Raw genomic sequence first — 21,317 nt, 5'->3', positions numbered from 1 at the left:
ATGAATAATAATAATTTTTGGTATCATACAGACCAGATGGCAAAACAGGTTACGCATGGATGACTAAATATAGGTTTTAATTGACAGATCTGCAGTGATTCAAATATTAAGGATAGTTTCTCATTTGTTCTAGGCCTTTCTAATGAGATCAACATGAGATATTTTTGTTTAATGGCAATATTCCCGCATCTTAAATTTAGTTTATTTAATTTTGCTTAGATGCTGCAGTGTCTTTGAGGGCTTTGCAGGCAATTATTTAATTTCTAGTGAACACCAGAGCCTCAAGTAATTCCAAAATGAAACAGACACAAGCCTTATGGTAATGATTTGATGTGAAACAGACAGTGTCTGAAACATTTTCTGAGTAGAATAAATGTGTAGATGAACACAAGATGCTGGATTTTATGTTCTTTGTTTTATGTTTAAATGTGTAATCAAAGTCGGTCATCAGTAAAGCTCACCTTATTACAAAATCTAGTTTGGGCTGCACTGTGATTTGCGTTAAAGAAAATGCTTTTGAGCATCTTGATAAGTTGAGAGTGTGAGAGGATGTTGTTAAGGCTTTAATTCAACAATTACCCCCTCTCATTCTACCCTGCTCTTAGGTTAAGTGTTTTTTTTTTTTTTAAGTAGCCCTGTTCTTGGCCATTAACCGTGTTGTTGATTGGTTTGTTAACTTTACCATTTCTATCATTCACAGGGCAGACGTTCTCGCTGAGGCAACTCGGTTTTTGTGAGCCATCGGCTCGCAGAGGCTTGGCGCTCTGCCCTGAGACGGGCCTCTCCCACCCACTCAGCAGCTACTCCAGAGGACCGGTCGCTACAGAAAACCATGAACCTGTATCACCGGAACGTACCATGACTCTTTGGGGAACGGGGCCAAAGTCCGGGCAGGATTCATGCCTCTCCAGTCGCTCTAACTCAGCGCTCACTCTCACTGACACGGAAATGGACAATAAATCGGACAATGAGATGGGTGAGTAGGGCACACTTTTCATTCTTTTATCTTAGAATGCGTATTTGTTTGCGGATCACGCCTTCATTGCTTTTCAAAGGGGAGAAATCTGTATGTAGAAAAAGCAGCAGTAGGTTGGATTATGGTTGGCGCTGGAGACAGTCCCTGATTGGTGGAAGGAACTAGAGGCGCGATTGGTTGGGGTGGTATCTGGAGAGGCATTTGCAGCTGCCTTTCATTGGATCAAAGGCATGAATCATTGCTGCATGCGGAAAAAAAGAATTTGGCCTTCCCATTGAACAGTTTCCAGTCACCTGGTCCTTCACCACAGGAAGCAAAGGAGTTTGATAAAGTTTACCCATGGGCTAGCGTATAATCAAAGATAGCTTTGTATGCCTCAAGTCTTAGACTTTGCTTAGAAATTCTGCAGTGGTTGACTGGGCATGCACAATAGCTGATTATGGGTACAATGGTTTGAAGTGCAAATTGCTTGAAACCGAAGACAGAGGATTTGGGTTCTCTGTTTGAAGAAGGCAAATCTTTGTTGCATCAAATGGTGTCAATGTATATAAGGTAGCTGCATATCCCTACTGCTGTTACATTCACACTTTTAGAAACGTTACTTATGTTATCTTGTTGGTTCTGTAAAGTTAGTTTGCAATTTGGAAAAAAAGCGTTATATCTCTTTATCTTCTAATCTACTTTAAAGAGACATTAAGTCATTTTTTCTTTCTACATGATGTTTTTCAGTATATGTTTATGTACGTAATATTTCCCCCCTGTCATTCACCATTGGTGTATTAGTGGGTAAATGAGAGGAACATTTTCAAGCACTTTGTCCAGTAAGGTAGAAAGGCGGTACATTCAACGTCCATTTACCGTTTAAATGTATCCTCTCAGCTTCATATGTTTTAGTGTAAAGCTTTAAAATGTCTTCTCTGATGTTGAGTGCTCCTGACATTGTACATTATTCATCATCATCATGGTGCGAGCCATCATCATTAAAAGACATTAAATGTAAAACTCTTAATTATTTTTTAAGAAAGCGATGATCTCAAAGAGTGGCAGGCAGTTAAAATAATTAGGGTTGATTACATTTTCCTGGCAAGAACATTAAAGACAGGGTAGAAAAGAAAATGTCTTGTGTCCGTGTGCTATCAATTTTTATTCTGAAAACATTGGCTACAATCTGACATTTGAGACAAGTCATTTTCTTAATGGCAGTATTCATCATGTTGAGCTTGCGGGGAGGGAGCTGAGCAAGTCTTTTTACCTTTTCTAAATGCCATCAGAATACAAACCCATGTATGTGTTCTGTGTCTGGCCTTTGCTATGGTGCAATACACTGTACTTTATGTAGGCTATGTATGTATGAGTCTCACAAAGCCCAGCCTAACCACAGAGGTGCTGGTAAACATAACAGACCCCTCCTTAGTGCTTGACTCAAGTCATATTTGTTGTTGCAAATAGACAAGACAACAGTCTGGCTGCAATAGGTTCTCTATTGAGCTTGATTGCAGCTGCCCCCACCACTGAAACTGCATGAGAACACACACACACACACACACACACACACACACACACACACACACCCTACGGCCCTCTGGCATACCTCCTCTGGAGATTCTTTTGGAAACATCTCAAGAAGCTGCTGATTGGCTCTAGTTAGTACAACATCCCACTGACACTTTATCTAACTCGCTATTTTCTCATTTAGTTTTATTATAGGGTAAATAAACAATACCTGCTAGATCTTTATCCCAGGTGCAATGCCTTTTCTTAATCTTACAAAAGCAAAACCATCTAACAACAATTTTTTTATGTTTGCACTTGTTATTTTTAATGGCACATCATTTAAATATGCTAAAAAAAAAGTACGGTATGAAAACAATGTGAACAGTCCTTTTTGTTATCTAGATTTTTAGCCGTAGCAAAGAAAATCCTGCCCACTGTTCCACCTCTATAGATCTTGGTCTCTTTTTCGTCAGGAAGCTTTGCACTTTTGACTTTCACTATTTAATGAAGCAGCTAAGAGAAATGACCCATCCAAAGGTTTCCATCAACTGAATATGCATGCAGAAGCTCCGACAAGGGGCCGTTCAGCCCCACTTATTCATAAATGAACTCAATATTTCATTCTAATTCGCTCTGTTCTACAGAGTGCTTCAACATAGACAAGTACCAAAGCCTCAGTACTTTCACAGAGCATGGCATCTGAAAGATGTTAACCTTTGTGATCAAAGAATAAGAGGTGCACCTTTAAAAAAAAAAAGAAGGAACCTAGGGTTGCCATCTAGCTCGCTGAGTGCAGCCACAAAGACAGAAGTAAGAGTGGTTATTTTCTCAAATGATACATTTGTATTTTGGCACCAAAATGTTGAAGGTGTTCTAAGCAATGATTTTTTTAGGCTACAACATTTTTTGTCACACAGCAAACATCTCCTCACTATCTGCTAGCTGCCTGTCCCCTGAACACTGTAAAAAATAACCGCACCAACCTGCACCACCAACATAAACAGTGTTCCAGCCAATAACCAATGAGAAGGATTTGGGGGTGGAGGTTTGGGGGTTAGTGTGTGGAAAGGAAGGGGAGGGAGGAAGGATGGAAGAGATAGCCTCCGTGTTCTTTGACAATACTTCGAACGTCAACAAGAAGAACCTCAACATTGCTTAGAGCACTTTTAACTAAAGTAGATTTTTAATAAAGAGAATCCAGCCAGTGAAAGACCTGTCAGTTAAGTTCTGCAGAGTCAATTGTTTTTAAAAATCCAGCGTCAACTTTTCAAAAATGTTTAATATCCAATCTTTGTATTTCTCTCTGGTGTTTTTTTTTTTTTTTTCTTAAGGCCAAGCCCCTAATAACATTATGTTGGGACATTATATGATATAACCATTTATATCAGATTATTTATGATATAACATGAAGTTGTTGGATTTTTGTTTTAAAGTAAGAAGTCAAACTACAACTTAAATAAGAGATCTATTAAGCAGCTTTCAGTGATTTTACACTTAGGATAATCCCCTGCTAGGATCCCTTGAAAACAAAATTGATTAATTAAAGTGTTTTATCGGTTTTCTAGTTGTAAGAATGTCAATGTGATCCAAAGAAGCCGTGGTTTCGAGATCAAGTTACTTTATTTGTCCCCCAATGGGGCAATTTGTTGTGCAGCGGATAATATAGTACAAATCCCACACAATCATACACACAATACAGAGATTTCCTACCTTGCAGACAGTTGGAAACAATAAAAGCAGTAAACAATCAATAAATAAACTCAATATGTCAACATCCTGTTAACATATTTAGTAACTATCACATGAACAGTATAAAGCATAGCTTGCATTGACCAAAAAAACACACCAGAGCCTTAATTGTTCTACGCCTTCAAAGGATATTTATTTACTTATTGTTAATTTCCCTTGTAAAAAAAACACATGAATTACATAAAACTTGCATGAAAAATTCATGTCATTTTCTAAAATATCTAAAAAATAAATCATGTATTGTTAATAATTTCTTCTTTTAAATATATCTAAGCTTATCTAAACTATTAAAATAAAATAAATTATGTTCTGTTCTCCATGCAGAATTATTGAATTCCTCGCTTTCCTATAGCAGGCAGTGATAGCTTGTCTTATACAGTCCAACACACACCCATACATACATGCACACAGACTGTATACACAAAAACACAGCATTTGACACTTCCTGTTGTGTCTAACAATAGCACTGTGACATGTAGCAGCTCTATAGCGTTAGAACTTCATATCTGTAGGGAGCCCAACTCTGCTAGAAGGAGCGCCAGGATTTAAAATGTATATATATATATATATATATATATATATATATATATATATATATATATATATATATATGTACTAAGCAGTTGAAGTGAGACAGCTGTAAGTTAAATCCTAAGGTTAATTTCTCAATTTTTTATCAGTCAGAATTATTGAAAGCATGTTGACTGCAAAAAAAAGTTCTCCAAATACAGCCCATTCATATGGCGACAGTATATTATAGTTCCATCATGCAATTGATTAATTATGTCTGCATTATGTGAAATGCATTTGTATGGAGTTATAACATTAATTGAATTCAATGGTGTACCAGATAGTTTTCTAAAATAGTTTCTACAAAATTATTTAAAAAACATTTTTTTTCGAAAATTTAATGGGGAAAATGTAATTCCTGAATTGTTAATGATAGAAAGAGGATAGAAATGAGGTGCTTTTCAATCACTAGTTACAAATGGAAATACCAATCTCAAAACTGAGCTGGTTTCCTAAGGTGACCTTGTCTTTTTTATTTGTACTTCATGGGGTAGAATGTGGGTCACTCCACGTCCTTGGGTATTTCAGTCCCATGCAGGCGAACAGATGGCACTGGAATTTGAAATTACTTTGAAAATTCCACTTGAAATTCAAGATTTAAAGCTTGAAAAAAAAAAAAAAAAAAAGGCCAACTATATCTTTACTCGTTCTGTAGTTCCAGTCCTGGTAGCAAAACACGGAAAATACATTTTAAATTAGGGCAGAAAATATCCTGGTGAACATATCCCTCGGTGACAAAGCTGGGGCCACCATTCCACAGTTACTAGGCCACTATAGCACTTTCCTGCAATGTATTCTTAAGGTTTTAATATTAAATTTTTATAGTTTAATGACTACAGGTTCAAGGGTTATCATGATATCAATATTTATATTTTAGACCTTCAGGTCAACGTACAGTATAGCTGATGTCTAAAAGTCAACATGGAGAAAGGTGTGTTTTTTTTTTACCCTAATGTTGACTGTGCTGCCTTTAGAATCAATATTATACCCCTCATAAAACATGAATGACTGCACCAAACAGAAACACAGCATGGCCCAGTTGAGTTGTATTCCTAATAGGGTGTGAAAAAGCGCACCCTGACTTGTCAGGTACTGCAGCTACAGCACTGCAGTACATCGTGACAGCCGTCCTTGGCTGTATAAACTGGCACACATGGGCTTTATCGTTTGTTGGAGGGGCCTGGCATCTGCTGACCCCTGGTTAGGAGAAAGGGACCTCCACTGTGATGCCTGTCATCCCTTGTTAAAAAAGCATCACTTGCGATTGCCTGCACCTTCTGTCCAAAGTAATTTCTGAGGAAAAAAATGTGTGTGTCCCTTTTGATTTTTTCATGGGAAATGGCCAGTGGCTGCAGCAGTCCCTTAAATGTCTTTATTGCCATGCTCGTGTCCGAGGCTGTTTGCGAGGGGATGTATCAGAAGATAATTTCAATTTGTCCAAGTCACAGGTCTACATTGCAGTCATCCACATTTAACAGTTGAGTATAGCTCACTGGTTTATTGCGTGTGCACTGCCAGTAAAAGGTTAATTAAATCAGTAGAGGAGTCACAGAAAAGTGTGCTGTAGCACAGCAAGCACCTAAGGCTTTTTGGGTGGGAGTATAAAAGCGTATCAGAGACCCTCAAACATGCTTCTCTGTGTGCACAAATTTTTGTTCACTCACTCTGCATCTCTTTCTCTCTCCTATCTACACACAGTTGCCCGCACACACTCGCACACCTCACTTTGTTTCTCACACTGTATCTCCCTTGGATAAGAAAAAAATGCAGACATTTGCACGCACACAAACGCACAAATACACGCACACTCGGGACATCATGCGGACAAAGGTGACACGCCATCTGTCAAACTCCTGTCTCAGATCTGTGCCTTGTATTGTGACAGTGAAATCAGCCTATTGATCGTAACAGGCAGAAATCCTCCCTCGCTACTTTCATAATTCAATATGGCACAAGCCGACCACAAAAGGAATAAATAACATCAGAGAGTTTTTTTCCTGGTCAAAACGGCTGGTCCATCTGTGATGTTTTTTGAAGAACGCTACATGTATGGCAGAGAAAACCGTTTCATCATTTGTTAATAGAAGCTGGGAAGGTTTTTGAGCTTCATCTCGTGCCTTGTCAAATGAGGAGCCGGGCTTTGATTGCCATCATTTATTGTCATCGCTTCCCTGCTTGCTCCCACTGTCTCTGGTTAAGTGCTCACGTTGTATTTTTTTCGGGGTGACAGGGGATCTTGAATACGGCAGTGACGTGCAAGGTGTCATAGCAGGTGTTGTGCTCATTAGTGTTCTGGTTTCTATTTTGGACACTTTGGATAGCCTGGAGGAGGCCCGCACCCTGTTTCTGTGCAGAGCAAAGGTCGGTAACATGTGAACCTTCATCAAAGCAAAAAAACAAACTGAATATTGATTTTTTTTCAGATCAAATTGTGGTTGTACCGGGCCGCTTCCAGGTATGAATGTGAAAGGCCGTTGTTGCAAATGAGAATTTGTTTATTGAATTACCTGGAGTTAATTTGATTAAAGGTTAAAAAAAAGGGTGAGATGTTCTTTAGTCTTTTTGGTGGAGTATATATGTGTGTGTAGACAAGTTCTTGTGAACACATTAACGAAACAGGAACACATGGTGAAAAACTTCCGACTCACACCACAGCTACCCCCTACAGGGGGGATGATTTGATTAGACTTTGGAGTGTCTTGCAGAATAAATTTGCATGTTAATAAGGGAAAACCGATTTTCCTGAAACTATATACCCCTTTTACACGGTACAGATAGAGTTCGTGGTGATATCCTCCATTTAAGGACACATAATGTTGATGTAGAAATGTTTGGTAATTATACATTCATTATCTTAAATAGTTGGCATAATTCACGTCATTATTATTGTCTCTTTAAGTAATGTAATTCTTTTGAATTAATTTTTAAATCAGAATGTGTTTTTTTTTTTACACATGAGATATGTTATTTTTTGCAATTGCTAATTGCTAATGAAGCGGTCTTATTTTCAATATGAAATAATTAAACCATTATCGAAATAGTTACAGATTCATATCCTGTACTACCAGTCATGGTTTAATCCCCTGCTTATTTTTAGTTTCAGGCCAAAGATACCTACTATGTAGTGCCTATTACTTGCCAGTAAAAAGTCCAGTTTCAAGTGTAGCACTTGTATGTAAATGAGTATTTGGATGAATCTGTCAGGGTTAGTGTTACATAAAGTCGTCTGCGGAGATGCAGCTGCACCGTAAAAAGCTGTTAACTCTGTCCAACATCTATTTTCTGTCACCCTACCATTGAGCATCAACATTTTCCTCTCCAACTTAGGTTTCACCCAGTTCTGACGAGCATTATCACTGACAACACCGTCTGAGACCGTACTTGGCTTTGTGTAATACTGCAGGACATGTTTTTATGATTAGGAATTGCTCAGCAATTGTCAATTACGAGGACCACTATTTACCGTCCTCAAGAGAAAATGGCTCATTTCACTTCATCACACACCCTAATTGAGTGATTGCATTATCATGCAATACGGAAATAGACTGGAAGCCATTTTGTAATCTATGAATATCAATGGGAGAAACATGGATAAGTATGTTGGTCCAATTGCGTTGTTCATAATTACATGTACATTAATAAAGGCATCTCCTCAGGAACCGTGAATGTTTTTCTTAACCCAGATCCATATTTTAGTCTCCTGAGATGAAACTAAGTGCTTATGAAGTTATTAACCAACTATAGCTTCTTTGTTTGCCCTTCTTGCATGCACGTTTACCTGCAAGTTTAAATTAAAAAAATATTTAATGTTGAAAAGACAGACAAAAGTTGGGAAGTCAGTTTATACTAGTAGTAAGTAGTATCTGGGTCTGTTCATTTCCTATTGGCGAAAATAGATTTTTTCTCTTTTCCTTGAGGGCCGCTAGCTGTTCAAACGTCGTCCCCAGACAAACACCAACCCAACAATCTGTTTGGATTCATGTCTTCTTCCTTTCATGATCTCCTTTCTCCTCCTCTATCTTGGGACACAGGAAAATTTGTTATATCTATTGGCATGGTGCTGTGGCTTTGACCTTTTTGCGCTCCTCAGTATTGGATGTTTGCAATCAAAAAGTTGGAAGTCAAGGTGATTGTTCTGTTGTGGTCTCATCTAAATGTAGAAAACGTCTCTGTTCCGCTTGTTGTTGTTCTGCTAGGATCATTTTTTGTCACGCTTGATTGTCTTTCCTCTAAGGAGTGTGTTGGAAAAAGGTATTTTGTGCATTGTTTCCAACGTGTCCTTCAGCAAATCAATAAGCCAAGAAAGTATGAATCAAGTTACACCTAAACAATAAAACCATATAAAACGCTATTATGAAACAGGCTTTTATTCTATTTTCAGCAGTATGGTATTATCGTAAAGCCATATGAAACCACACTCATCTAAACGCTTATAAATAGTCCAATTAAGTGACTAAGTAAAATGATGAAATATGTGAAAAAATGCATTGTTTTTTAACTGTATTGAGCTGCTCTAGTTCCCTTTTTGACAGACGCAATTAAAAGCAACATTTAATTACATGTAATACCTCTGAATCTTTTTTCATTGGCAGTGGAATTGTGTTAGCCTTTTATACACACATGAAGAAATGTGTCATTAAAAGGCCTCGACTTCAGTCAGGATTTCAGGGGTTTTCGTCATGTGAGCTTTTCATCTCGCTCAGACAAAGCCACAAATCAAAGGGTTCCAATGTGAAATGGCTTTTGCTGTGTCAAATGGTCTCTAATATTTGCCTGAGTTAATAAAGTGAAAGCTGTTGACAGAGACTTGTACACAGACTCTAGCCTACAGTGTGCCGTTTCCTGTTCACAGAAAAGTTTGAAATATAAAATATCAAGGCTATAATCTTCACTGGGGATGGGAGCCGTGGAATTTTTTCCTAAAATTGAATTGAACTGTGTTCTCATACTGTCTAGGCACCGAAGTCCAGATACAACATCAGAGGAGCTTAAACTGTTGCTATGCTCACCTGAGTCACCCTAAATTATTAGCAAGCACTCACAGTTGTAGGCTCAGTCAGCAACAGCGGATGCTTGTCAACATTGTTTTTCCCCTCTCAGGCTTTATACAGGTTTCCTCTATTTCTTATTTGTGGAGGCTATTAGTGTTGAATTGCAGTCTTAGAAAAACTTGCAGACATAACTCAAGGCTAAAAAGTACTCTTACCTCCTCTGCATATTTAAAGTGATGGGCATTTCCTAAATAATAATAATAATAACAATATTTAGACAGTGTGCAGTATAACAAAACATATATAAATAGGAAATAGTCCCATTAAGATTCAAGCCATTACAAGCCATTGGCCAAGACATCAGCATCCAAGTTTCAACATACAGTAACAAACAGCAAACAACAGACTTAATACAAAACAGAAAAATTACATTAAACACTAAGAAAATCAGAATTCTGTAACAGGATACGTGCGTTCAGTAGTCAAGAAGTCCTTTATCCTATTTTTTTAAATCTTCCATGCTAATAAAATAATCTAGATTAAGGTGACTTTGAGTTGTTTCCTAAGACACTTGATATGTTGTATAAAAGATATTGTTTTCAAGCAGAAAAGTCAACTATTTGTTAGTTGAGACTCTTTCTTAATCACCTTATTATTTAAAGTAATAACAGTTGTCCTTTTTGACCCCGAGAAGCACATCATTTTAACTTTGTCCACATTTAGTCTCCCCACACACTGATTTTGTTGATCAGTTACTTATTTTTTAATGATTTTTGACTTATGTATTTATCAACTGTATTCAATTTTACATTTGAACCTTGTAGATTAATCCTAAGAGCTCTTATCGTTACAAGTATCCATGAAAGAAGCACCATAAAAAGCATAACTTACACGTCACATTTTACAATCTTAACATCCGCAGGCTTTTCTTAAAAATACAGTATGTCCACCTGATTTACAGTACTGATCTTTGTCTATATTGATCAGATTTTTTTATGTTGTTCCAAAGACATTATACACAGTATATACCTCTGCCGTGCAGATAAAACAACAGTTAAGAGTGGCATAAAAAAGCCTATAAAATTGTGTCTAGACGCCTTATTGCCAACATGGGACATTTGTGGCTAAGATGAGTTTGATAGTACCAATATTTAAAAATGTATTTTTATGTTTTATTAAAGAAGTCGAGCTAATATGCTGTGCATCCAGAAAAGGCCACAGAACCACATAAAATACAGTAAGTGGGATGCTGATTGGACATCCTGTCAGCTCAGTTTCTGTCACTCTTTAGTTATGGGCCCTGAACTATGAGACTAACAGCCCAAAAATAATCTCACTCGTTGATATTTGCATGAAAGCTTGGCAGTTCTTCTTACTGAAGTAACAGCATCAAATCACCTTGTAAGCTGTGTGGGTGATGGGATTTTACATAAAATAAGCCTAATATCTCCCCCCTCAACATTTCTAAGCTTAAAATAGGTTATACAGCACAATATTCCCGAAGTAGGCATTTTTGCTTTTCAGGTAAAAAAAAGGCCCCATGCTAAAGGACACCCTTATGGCTATGCAGAAGGACTTCAAGGGCTAATTGCTGGAGGGTGATGGTACATTGAAATCTCAGAACACACAGACACAGACAACTACACACACTTCCTTTCCTGAAGGGAGAAAGGTCAGTATCCAGAGGAGGAAATGGTGAGCCATTGTTATGATTGATCACACGGCAAGGTCCAGGGAGGACGCAGTGTCACTTTCATTGTCAAACTCATTATACCACAGAAGAAGATGCCCCTCCCCTGCTCTCATGTCCTTTTTCCTCAGCAGTCATGTAAAGAAACCCTTCCACTGCATGCAGAGATGAGTTGGGCACGTCGAAGTGGAAAGCCAAGTGAAAAATGCTGAACACACACAATATTTTCCGTTGCTACACTATATGCTATAGAGGGGAAATGCATAATTCTGCAACAACAGAAGAGCAGCTAAAAAAATACAGGAAAAGAAAAAGCATTTTAAATGAGTGGTGCCGCAGTTCTTGCTTGGATTATTAGCAATATTAACAATGAAATTATACAGTCGACAACTAGGAAAACTGCCAAATCAATTAAATATAACAAAGTGTATGTCTTGTAGCCAGAGGCATCTTGCAAGAAGTTTGGAAGGATATTCTGGTTCTGATTAAAAATGAATGGTATCAGAATACATAAAGCTTTCTGGCCAAGTGCCCAGAGTGAAGCATCCTGAAACTGTGGTCACTTCAGAGGCAGAGGAAAGGCATTAGGTATCCAGGCAATGAAGGGATGCTCAAATAACAGACTGTTCTCAGTTCAATTCATCTAATCACCAATGCAAACCTAAGCACTTTGCAGATATAGATTTGAGGTCAACGATTGATATCGTATACCATGTAAACTGATTCATGCTCAAAGAGAGAAAACATATTATCTTGTAAAAGGGTCTCTTCTTCGTTTCATGCCTCGAACTATCCGAGCCGGGCCTTTTATCTTGCTTGAACACAACCCAACACCAATAAACAGAACATGAAACAGAATCCTTAATTTAGTCGACAAAATCTTATTTTACCTCAAAATGCACATCTCGATGTTACAATCCAGGCCTTGGAACAGCCACGATTGTGGTTTACATAATAAAATTACTGATGATCCAGTATACAGCTGACATCTTGCTTCACATTAGCCATTTGTGATTTGAGAATACCTGATTGAATTAAGGCTGCAGCAGCTCAGCTGTAATGTAAATATTTAAAATAAAACGAACTTTAATCATAAATCACATTATGGATGTTATTTCAATCGTGGCTCTTACTTCAGATACTGCAGTTGCAGTTGTTGGCGTTGAGTCATCTCCAGAACAAAGACACAGCTTAGTAAATAAAAAAAAATGATAATAATACAGAATGAATCAACCAAAATATTACTAATTACAGGCAATAAGTTGCTTTTAGACACTGTTTTGGATTGTTTTGCCTCTATGGTATTGATCCTGCCTAAAGGCTTCCAAAGAGAGGTGAGGGACATCTCTGCCAAGAGTAGAGGTCGCTCAGATAAATTGGCCAGGTTGGCTTTTAGCAGCTTCAGGGTCAAAACCCATTCATCTTATTAGGCCAATGTATCCTTTTAGAGGCCACAGCAGTAGGATAAGACAATAGAGCAGCACCAGGGCATTAGATGACAGACCATTTGGCAAATAGGTTAGAGCAGCTTTCACCTATTGTCTGTTTCTACATTACCCAAAGGAGCTGTCTGCAGAGTTTTGCATGGCAGCTCTAAAGGTTGGCAGGCTTAGAAAGAGAAAGACAGATCCACTCCAGACAGGAGCAGAATGGGTGATCGTCTGAAGACTGCACTTCCAAAACGAATATAACAAAACAATACTGGGATATCATGTCTTACCTGAGTGTTGTTAAAGACAAGCTGCCATTGTATTTTCAGTCTGGATGATGTTCAGACGTTTCGGTTTGACTCTGCTTTTCTCAACTTTAAAGTTTGAATTGTATTGTTCCCAAGGGTTAATTTATGCCACAGTAAAGCACAAACTTGAACATAATAAGAAAACATAATAAATTAACCCCCCCTTGCAAACATCACAAATTTCAGACAATTTCTTTTGCTTTAAAAAGGACTTGAACGACTGTAGCCTTAACAAACTCGATGAGTCTCCATCCAGGGAAAGCTTGAATCTCCAAAGATTTAACTGATGCCTCTCTCATCTCTTTGGTATAATTTAGTATAAAGTGATCTGACAGGCCAGCTGGGCAAACATGAGCTTGCTGCCTCCAGTTTGCTTATGTCATCTTACATGATTTCTGGGTGATGAATCTCACATTTGCTGCCATTTTGAGCCACAAATGTACTAAGTTGCCCACTAAAGATTTAAACAACTTAAATAGTGAAGTAAGAATTGTTTCTAATCTACTTTAACTTCATCTTGGAATAAGAAACAAGAATAAAAAAGGCACCTCGAAATATGGGTGATTGCTATCGTTGGTATTAGATATTGTTTACTCAAAGTGCTCAATGAGTTGGAATTGCCTTGAAAAAAAGAGGAAGTGTCACTTCGCGGTGGTGTATTTCTTCTGCTTGATTTTGAGTATAGTAAAAACAGTGACTGAAAGCATCTTGACACAAGTTGTCAAATACGACATATTGACGCTGTATTGCGTTGTTTATGTGAAACAGCTCACTGTTTCCCTACCAATAATTGCTAAAACAGCAAGTCTCAGTCTTTCAAACATTACTGCGGTGCACCCTTTAGGTTTGGTATATTTAATATATCGTTGAAGAAACCCAAACGTGGTGTCAAGATGACACACACAGGACTCCAGTAATTGGATGCCCACTCTCTCTCTCCTCCCCTCCCCCCGTCTGCTCCTCGCTATTGTTGAGAGAAAAATGTGTTGGCTCTAATTTAAACTCAGCCTCTGACGTTCTTCACTGCACTTACCAAACACACTGAATTACATTGACATCTTTCACAATGATGGTGTTACTGTGAAACCCCTTTTTTCTTTTCTATTAGCCTTTTTGTAAAAATGTAGCAGCAAGGGGTAATTGCAAATGAATTATAAGATGGTGATGATTAAAGTCATTTTTGGCATAGGGTTTGCAACTATTCTTTTACTTAACTAGTTTTCCAGGACCAAAAAGAGTACTAGAGCCGACACTCATCAGAGCTCACCGTCGCCTTAACAATTCATCAAACTCCTCCAATCATAAAGATAGACTTTAATAGTCCAAAACCACCTGTTTACTGCCGACCCCCTGACCCCTTTATGGTATTTTTGTTTTGTTTTCCTAGTCAGGCTGCCTTTCACTGAAGCTGCTTGTTTTCAAATCACTTGAAGACTCACTGAGGAACAGTCCAGCTTCTAGAGGAATTTCTTGGAGTTTGTTCTTGAAAGAAGTATGAGGATGACATTTGGGACTTCATTAAAACAGCTTGAGAAAGAATTTTTCTTCCACCCTCTGCTTCATGACACAATATATTTACCACAGCAAAATAATATTACTCACAAATAATCCACCGCTACAGTCTGCCTCATGCAGAAGCCATTTTGCATCATAAAGTGGTGAGTATGTGACTGATGACTCGCTCTGTAATATATTTAATCATCCTGCCAGTCTGTCTGGGTCCATCACATTTCCATAGAACACAACATTCTTTGTCATTTGTGTTCTAAGTGATGTTACATGGATAGATTACATGGAAAAATGCTTCTATGATCGTTTTGAGAAATCTGATGAGGGCGTCTGCGGTCAGGACTAAATATAAAACATCATGTACACCAATTCAAACGAGATAACTTCTTTAATATGTATACACCGGTTTGTTTTGGGCTGTGAGTCAGTTCTTGAACTGATCCAGGATCCACTGAAGGTTTAATGCTCTTTCCCACTGTTAGATAAGAATCATTTTTTTTCCCCAAATGGTTTAAAGTAAGGTGGCTCTTTCTACATTTCCTGATGAGAGGCTCTGTGCCTAGTTTCCCACATCCTTATTGTCCCAAGGGTAGCTAAGAACCAAATGAAAAGCCCAATATTAGCTTGGAAATTGAACATTATGCTAATAAGTCCTGGGCGACAACTTCAGTTGCCCGGGCGTAGAGCTCTTAGGTTATCGAGTAGCAGTAGTTTTACTCTCCATTATACTTCATGAACAACATTCATTTCACCACTGGCTGCCTACTAGGGTGGGCCATATTCTCTCCATCATTTAGTTTGTAGATGTTGGTGTTACATGCGCCAGGTGCTGGCTGACAACTAAGTGAATAATGTGTCTGGTAGAGAGGGGAAACTCAGTCAGGGGAAGCCCATTCTCTGGACTCCATTTATATTATAGTCCACTCTTTCAGGGGATACTGCTGACATTTTGCTCTCTGTGTAATAGAGACCTAACCTTTAAGCACTGTAAGGAAGAAGTCATTTTTCATAATCTGCTGTCCATTTTGGAGAATTCCCTAAATACTGCCTTCTATGCATCTGTCCTCGTTTCCTTCCTATTGTTTTTTTTATATTTTATTTTATTTTAGGAGTGTGCATCAGTCATTTGTTTTCTGGGCTACAAATGTATAAAATGAAATTCCCTCAACTGAAACTGAAACTCTATCACACTTTCCCAAAATACAATACCTATTGCTGAATTTTGTGAAATTCATGACAGATGTGCAGTGCAAGCCAGGCCATAGTTGACTTGGATGGATGATCAGAGTGCACAATTTGTTGTGTCCAAGTCTGCCTTAATTCCTCAAATCCAGACTCAACTGTTAAGCCACCATAAGAAAAACTGGCAGATCCCCTGTGTCCTTCTTCAAGCCAAGCAGGCTGAAGGAAAGTCATTGTTTCAGCAGCCGGTAATGATGATTAGCCACAATCTGGGGGATCGACTGCACATCGGTCAAATGCGTCGACATCCTCAAAGGAAGAGATGGCACACTGTCCCAGCCATGCATACTGAGCAGATTGATTGTGTTTCCTGCAGAGGTTTAGGGGAAATCTTTGATGTGTGCATGGTAATAATGCAGGCTTTGCCATGAAATTCAAAGCAATTGCTTCTTGAGTTCAAGAGCTGCAGCTTTTTAACATATTCTGATAAAGATCTTAACATTAAGGATAATTTAGCTTTGTGATACAATGCAAGACTATAAATAAACATACTGATAGTGTACCATCTCAAATCGGATGACTAGCCTATCGCTGCATCACTGTACTCAATTACTTCTTTATAACTCCTTAGTCCATTTCACAATCCAAGATGAGTGCACTTTCATTAGGGCTCTGTTATAACCAAGACATAATGATAATGAGACCTCCTTGTCTGTGTTGTGAAGGTTCAGTCTGTGTCCCTTGTCCTTGAACATAATGCAAAAAGTAGATGGCACTACAGTATAAGCAGGCACAGCGACAGTCACTGTCTAAAAGTGATTAAAAGTGTTATGGTTTTACACATTAGTATAATGTCAGTATTAGATACTTGGAAGCTGCTGATGGGGAAATCTTGTCAGAGCATGTATTACAGTGGTAACATGTGATCAGAATGCGGTAATTGGATAGCTCATTTATTTCACTTAAGTCTAGCCGGAGGTCTCCACGCGGAAATTAGTTTTGCACGAAAACCTACCTTTGACATAATTGATGATTCGCATAAAGGTTTCAGGTTTTGCTGTGTATAATTAGGGTCAGCACACACTTACATTGTTACGCAGCAAAAAAACTGTATTCTAGGTAACAGATTAATACTGCGCATCCTGTTTTTTAATTAAAGCCAATACCAAAAGATTTAGTAAAAGAAGCACCCTCTGGCATTGCGCTTGGAAATATTCCCCTCATTTGTTCTGACTTTACTGGAAATAGCCTTTATTATAGAAACAATGATAGAATCCAGTAAATCAGGGAAAGTATAGGGTGTAGTGTTGCCATCAATAATAGATTGGAAACAAGTCGGCACTGATGGAACCTGAGGCCTTTCTTTTGTGGAGGTCTTAGTGCCGTAGCGGTGCATGTGAATAATGCATGGTCCCAGATAGACTCCAGCTCCCTTTCTAGCCCCTTCACTCTGGCTGCCTGGCTTGCAGGCTGGGGCACCACTTTTCCCCAGCAGTGATTGGCTGTGCCTTGAGGGCAGTAGAGGAGATGGGAAATCACCTGCTCCATTTAGCCATGCTGTGCTAGCTGCCTTGGCGCCCCACTGTTCAGACCTTTGTGTCTGCTGCTGGCACTCAACATTAGGACCTCTGGTTAACTTTAGTCTGCAATGCTGTGGCACAGAGCTGTCATTTGGATACTTATTATCGCCCCGGACTTTTTGAAAGGTAAATCTGCAGCACAGCTGCACTCCCAAGGTTCTCTTTCTATTTTCTACCCTTTTCTTCCCCCGCCCCCCAATCACAAAGCAGGCATTGTGATTGGCAGTGAATCACGGTTGTTGCTTCTGCTTCTTCCTCGATGTCCCACATCCCGATCCCCTCTTTGCTGATCCACCCACCATCCCCTTTTCACTGTGTTTTATATTTCGCTAGTGTTCTTTCACTCACTGACGTATGGTGCTGGTGTGGGAAGCACCGCTGCATTTTCAATGATCCAGCCTTGAGAACAGAGGGGGCTCTCAGCGTCCTCTCACCCAGGGGTCTCGGTGGGGAGTCCGCTGAAGCTGGGCACCCAATCCAGCCCCCCATGGAGTGAGAGCCTTGCTGCGGCAACGCATAATCCATATTCTAAAGGCCAGCTGGACTGAGACCAAGGAGCACAAGGAATGCAAAGAGACCTACCACCCCCGCCCACATCAGCAACTTAGTACCTCAGGCAGCTTTTGCGTGTCAAACTTGAAACTGGGCTGAATAGCCATCATTTAGCAACAGCTCTTTAGTGGAAATACAAGTCCATTTTCTCCCTTTAGCCGAGCCAGAGAATTAATATTATGTGAAAAAGATCCTGGCCCGTTTCCCATATTGTTTACTCGGGTGAAAATAACCGCACCATCTTTGCCAGTGCGAATACCATTGTGTTCCTTCCTTCTCCCACCCTCTTTGTTTGCACATGGTCCTGTAGTGTAAATGAGCTATACTTGGCTGTAGGTTGTTCAGTATCCAGGCGGGCTTTTGGGGTAATCCGGCTTTGATGGTGGATGTGTAAACATAGACAGGTGACTGTCAAAAGGCAGGAATTTTAACAGATTCATATGTATTCCCTGAACAGACCAAACCCAAGCCCACTGCCTCTCCCAACCCAAATTACTGTGTTCCTAACCAAGCCTTCTGTACACATCCATACTGTACTCCCTTGGAGCCCTGTTGTCTATTACAAACAATATGGTAAAACATGCACACATATTTTTTTCATTGTATTGTATATTGGCTCTGTTTTAGCTTATTATTAAAACACTGTGTCCAAATCTGATGCATTTGTGTAGGATATTTGTAACAAGGCATTAACTTACCCACGTGACTGTGTCGAGTTTTAATTCCACCACTTTGCTAAGGCACACCCTGTGGGAACTATAATGAGGCCGTTTGTTATTCCCAAAAGAATAAAAATCGACATCATCTCCAAGGTGTTCTGAAATGACTAATGTAGAAATGCTTCCATCTTAAAATAGCCTGTCCTATACCAGGTCTCGAATACCGTTTCTTCAGGATGGATGATGAATATAATAATTTGGGCCACTCAATATGAATTTCACTCAAGCCGTACGGAACTGGGACACTCCTGGATTACAAGGGCCGCGGTCCAAACTCGTAACATATTTCCCCACTTGAGCCTACAGGCGTGACCAAGCACTTCGAGCCAATGTGTGTAGGCACTGGGGAAATGTCAAAGAAGCACTCCCTTGTTCTTAACCCCAGAGGCATCACTTTTGATGTCCACCTTCAAAGGAGTCTTGTCAGTCTTTTGCTGTTTTAGTTGTTGGTCATTAATGAAAGCTGAGCCTGCATGATTATTTCTTCTTTTTTTTTTAACTAAAGCCCACTTGATTTTTCATGTGCATGTTAAGATTACATATTAGTATTACACAAGTAGACACACATTGGATATACACATATACGTGTGTGTTTAAAAATACTGAATTTCCTTCAATAAATAGAAAGAAAAGATGAAATGTCTGCCACAATTTTTCTCAACAGAGTGGGCTTAAAGTCCAAATTATTTACAATAGGATATTTCAACCAGCTCACTATTCCTGACCAACTGAAGTTAAAACTTTATATTAGTGACGATGCTGCAAAACCTTTTGACTGATGTCATGCTCCTGTTACTTTCAGACACAATGTTAAATAATGTGATTCAGATATCAATTTTGTAATGGCAATATATAGACAATATATAGTATATATTATAGACTCTATTAGATTATAACCAAATTGCTTCTGTCCCTAGATGGCACATGTTATCTGGTCAGTCTCCTGAGAGAGCAGAGATTGTGTCTTCCCACTAGTAGATCTGTTGCCATTATCAGCCTTGACAACAATTTATTCATCCAGACTAGGTTTGAGATGTAACATGTTTGGCTGGGCCGCAACTAAGAGGGTCGATGGCCAGCATTATGGATGGTAATCTGTTGCTGAGTCACTGAGTGATGAAGTTCCACCATTTGTCAGAGTGAGTGTGATGACATGAGTGTCGGTATTTCACCATTGGCTGTTGTCCTTTCAAAAGGTATTGGCGTGACACAGGCTTTGACCTCCACTATCACCCATCAACCAGCTTTTTAACTTCCTCAACAAACGGGAGTTGCCGCTGCTGCTGCCACCACCCTCGTTTCAACTATTATAATGGACAGACTTAGCAGCAGTGTGTGTTTGTATTTTTCACTCTTGATGTGTGAAAGAAATAAGTCTGTGTAATTGAAAAAAATCCCAAACAGCAGTGACACGAGGGAATCTCCTAATACATATCGTGGAATAAATCTACAGGAGAACAGCACGGGAGAGGGGCACAAATACAGACAGGGAGCGTCCAATGAAATATTCTGACAGGACATGTAGGATCCAGTTTTTCTAGACCTTAAACCATATTATTGACTAGGGCTGCAACTAATCCGATTATTTTTCTTTAATTGATAAATTGTTTGTTCAAAACAATGTGAACATATTGATCAGAGTTTTCCAAAGCCCAATATGATGTGCTGGAATGTGCTGAAGATATTCAGGTAACTGTCCAAACCAAAAAATATTCACATTAAAGAAGCTAGAATCAAAGAATGTGTGTTTATCCTTCTTAAAAAATTACTTAAACTGATTAATGGATTATCAAAACAGTTGTCGATTACTATTAATAGTTTAATTCGATTCATTTTTGCTGCTATAGTATTGTCTAAACGTCCAAATATCTTAGTATATTTCCATTTTTGACCATTTTGTTTTTTAATCTTTTTTAAATCAGTAAATTTACCAGTAGCTGATATTAATCAGTGTATTTGTCGGAGATAAATATAACGCAATCAAAATCAAGAAAGCTATTTACCGTATTCCCTGATACCTGCTTTTCTAATGTGTTTTATAAAAACAAAATCCTCAGCATGAAAACAATAAATTATAAGATATAGCACGACAGACGGACATAGTGATACTGTATACTAGTATTTATACACACCATTATTTAGTCTACAGTAAAAGAAATGTAGCACTTTGAGTTAGAAGGCAATGAGGATGCAGCCTACGTTGGCCCTGCAACTTAATAAAACACACACAAATAGACCAAACACAAGCAGATTAAGAAAATCTCTTCATTGATCCCGCAACACATGCATAGCATTTAGAAAACTTGTGCAAATACACACAAACAACACCAAATACAGAAACACGCATTTTACAAACGTAGATTCTCCAGGCCTCTAGGGGGAGCGCTTAGTGGAACAGCTTGATTTTTAAGAAATTTTGAGTTAACAGACATGTCTTTGGTGATTGGGTATCACCTGTGACCTGAGCCAGTAAAATAGAGACACACCCACCAAACCAGAGACAACATATCTCAATCATAGACTTAATATTTACAGTCTATGATCTCAAAGCAGTTGCACACCATTTC

General features: G+C 38.7%; 1 protein-coding gene across 5 annotated transcripts in view; it reads left to right on the top strand.

Annotated features, from left to right (window-relative positions):
* si:dkey-237h12.3 (teneurin-3) overlaps positions 1-21,317 on the top strand; it is a 143,887-nt gene that overhangs the window by 15,816 nt on the left and 106,754 nt on the right. For all 5 annotated transcript variants that reach the window (XM_034883312.1, XM_034883309.1, XM_034883310.1 and 2 more), the window contains exon 3: positions 701-976. In XM_034883312.1, coding sequence (XP_034739203.1) covers positions 701-976 — 276 coding nt within the window. The remainder of the gene's footprint in view (positions 1-700; positions 977-21,317) is intronic.

Source organism: Etheostoma cragini, chromosome 10 (assembly GCF_013103735.1).
Source record: "Etheostoma cragini isolate CJK2018 chromosome 10, CSU_Ecrag_1.0, whole genome shotgun sequence".
In the NCBI taxonomy this organism is placed as follows: Eukaryota; Metazoa; Chordata; class Actinopteri; order Perciformes; family Percidae; genus Etheostoma; species Etheostoma cragini.
This window is presented reverse-complemented; position numbering and strand designations above follow the sequence as displayed.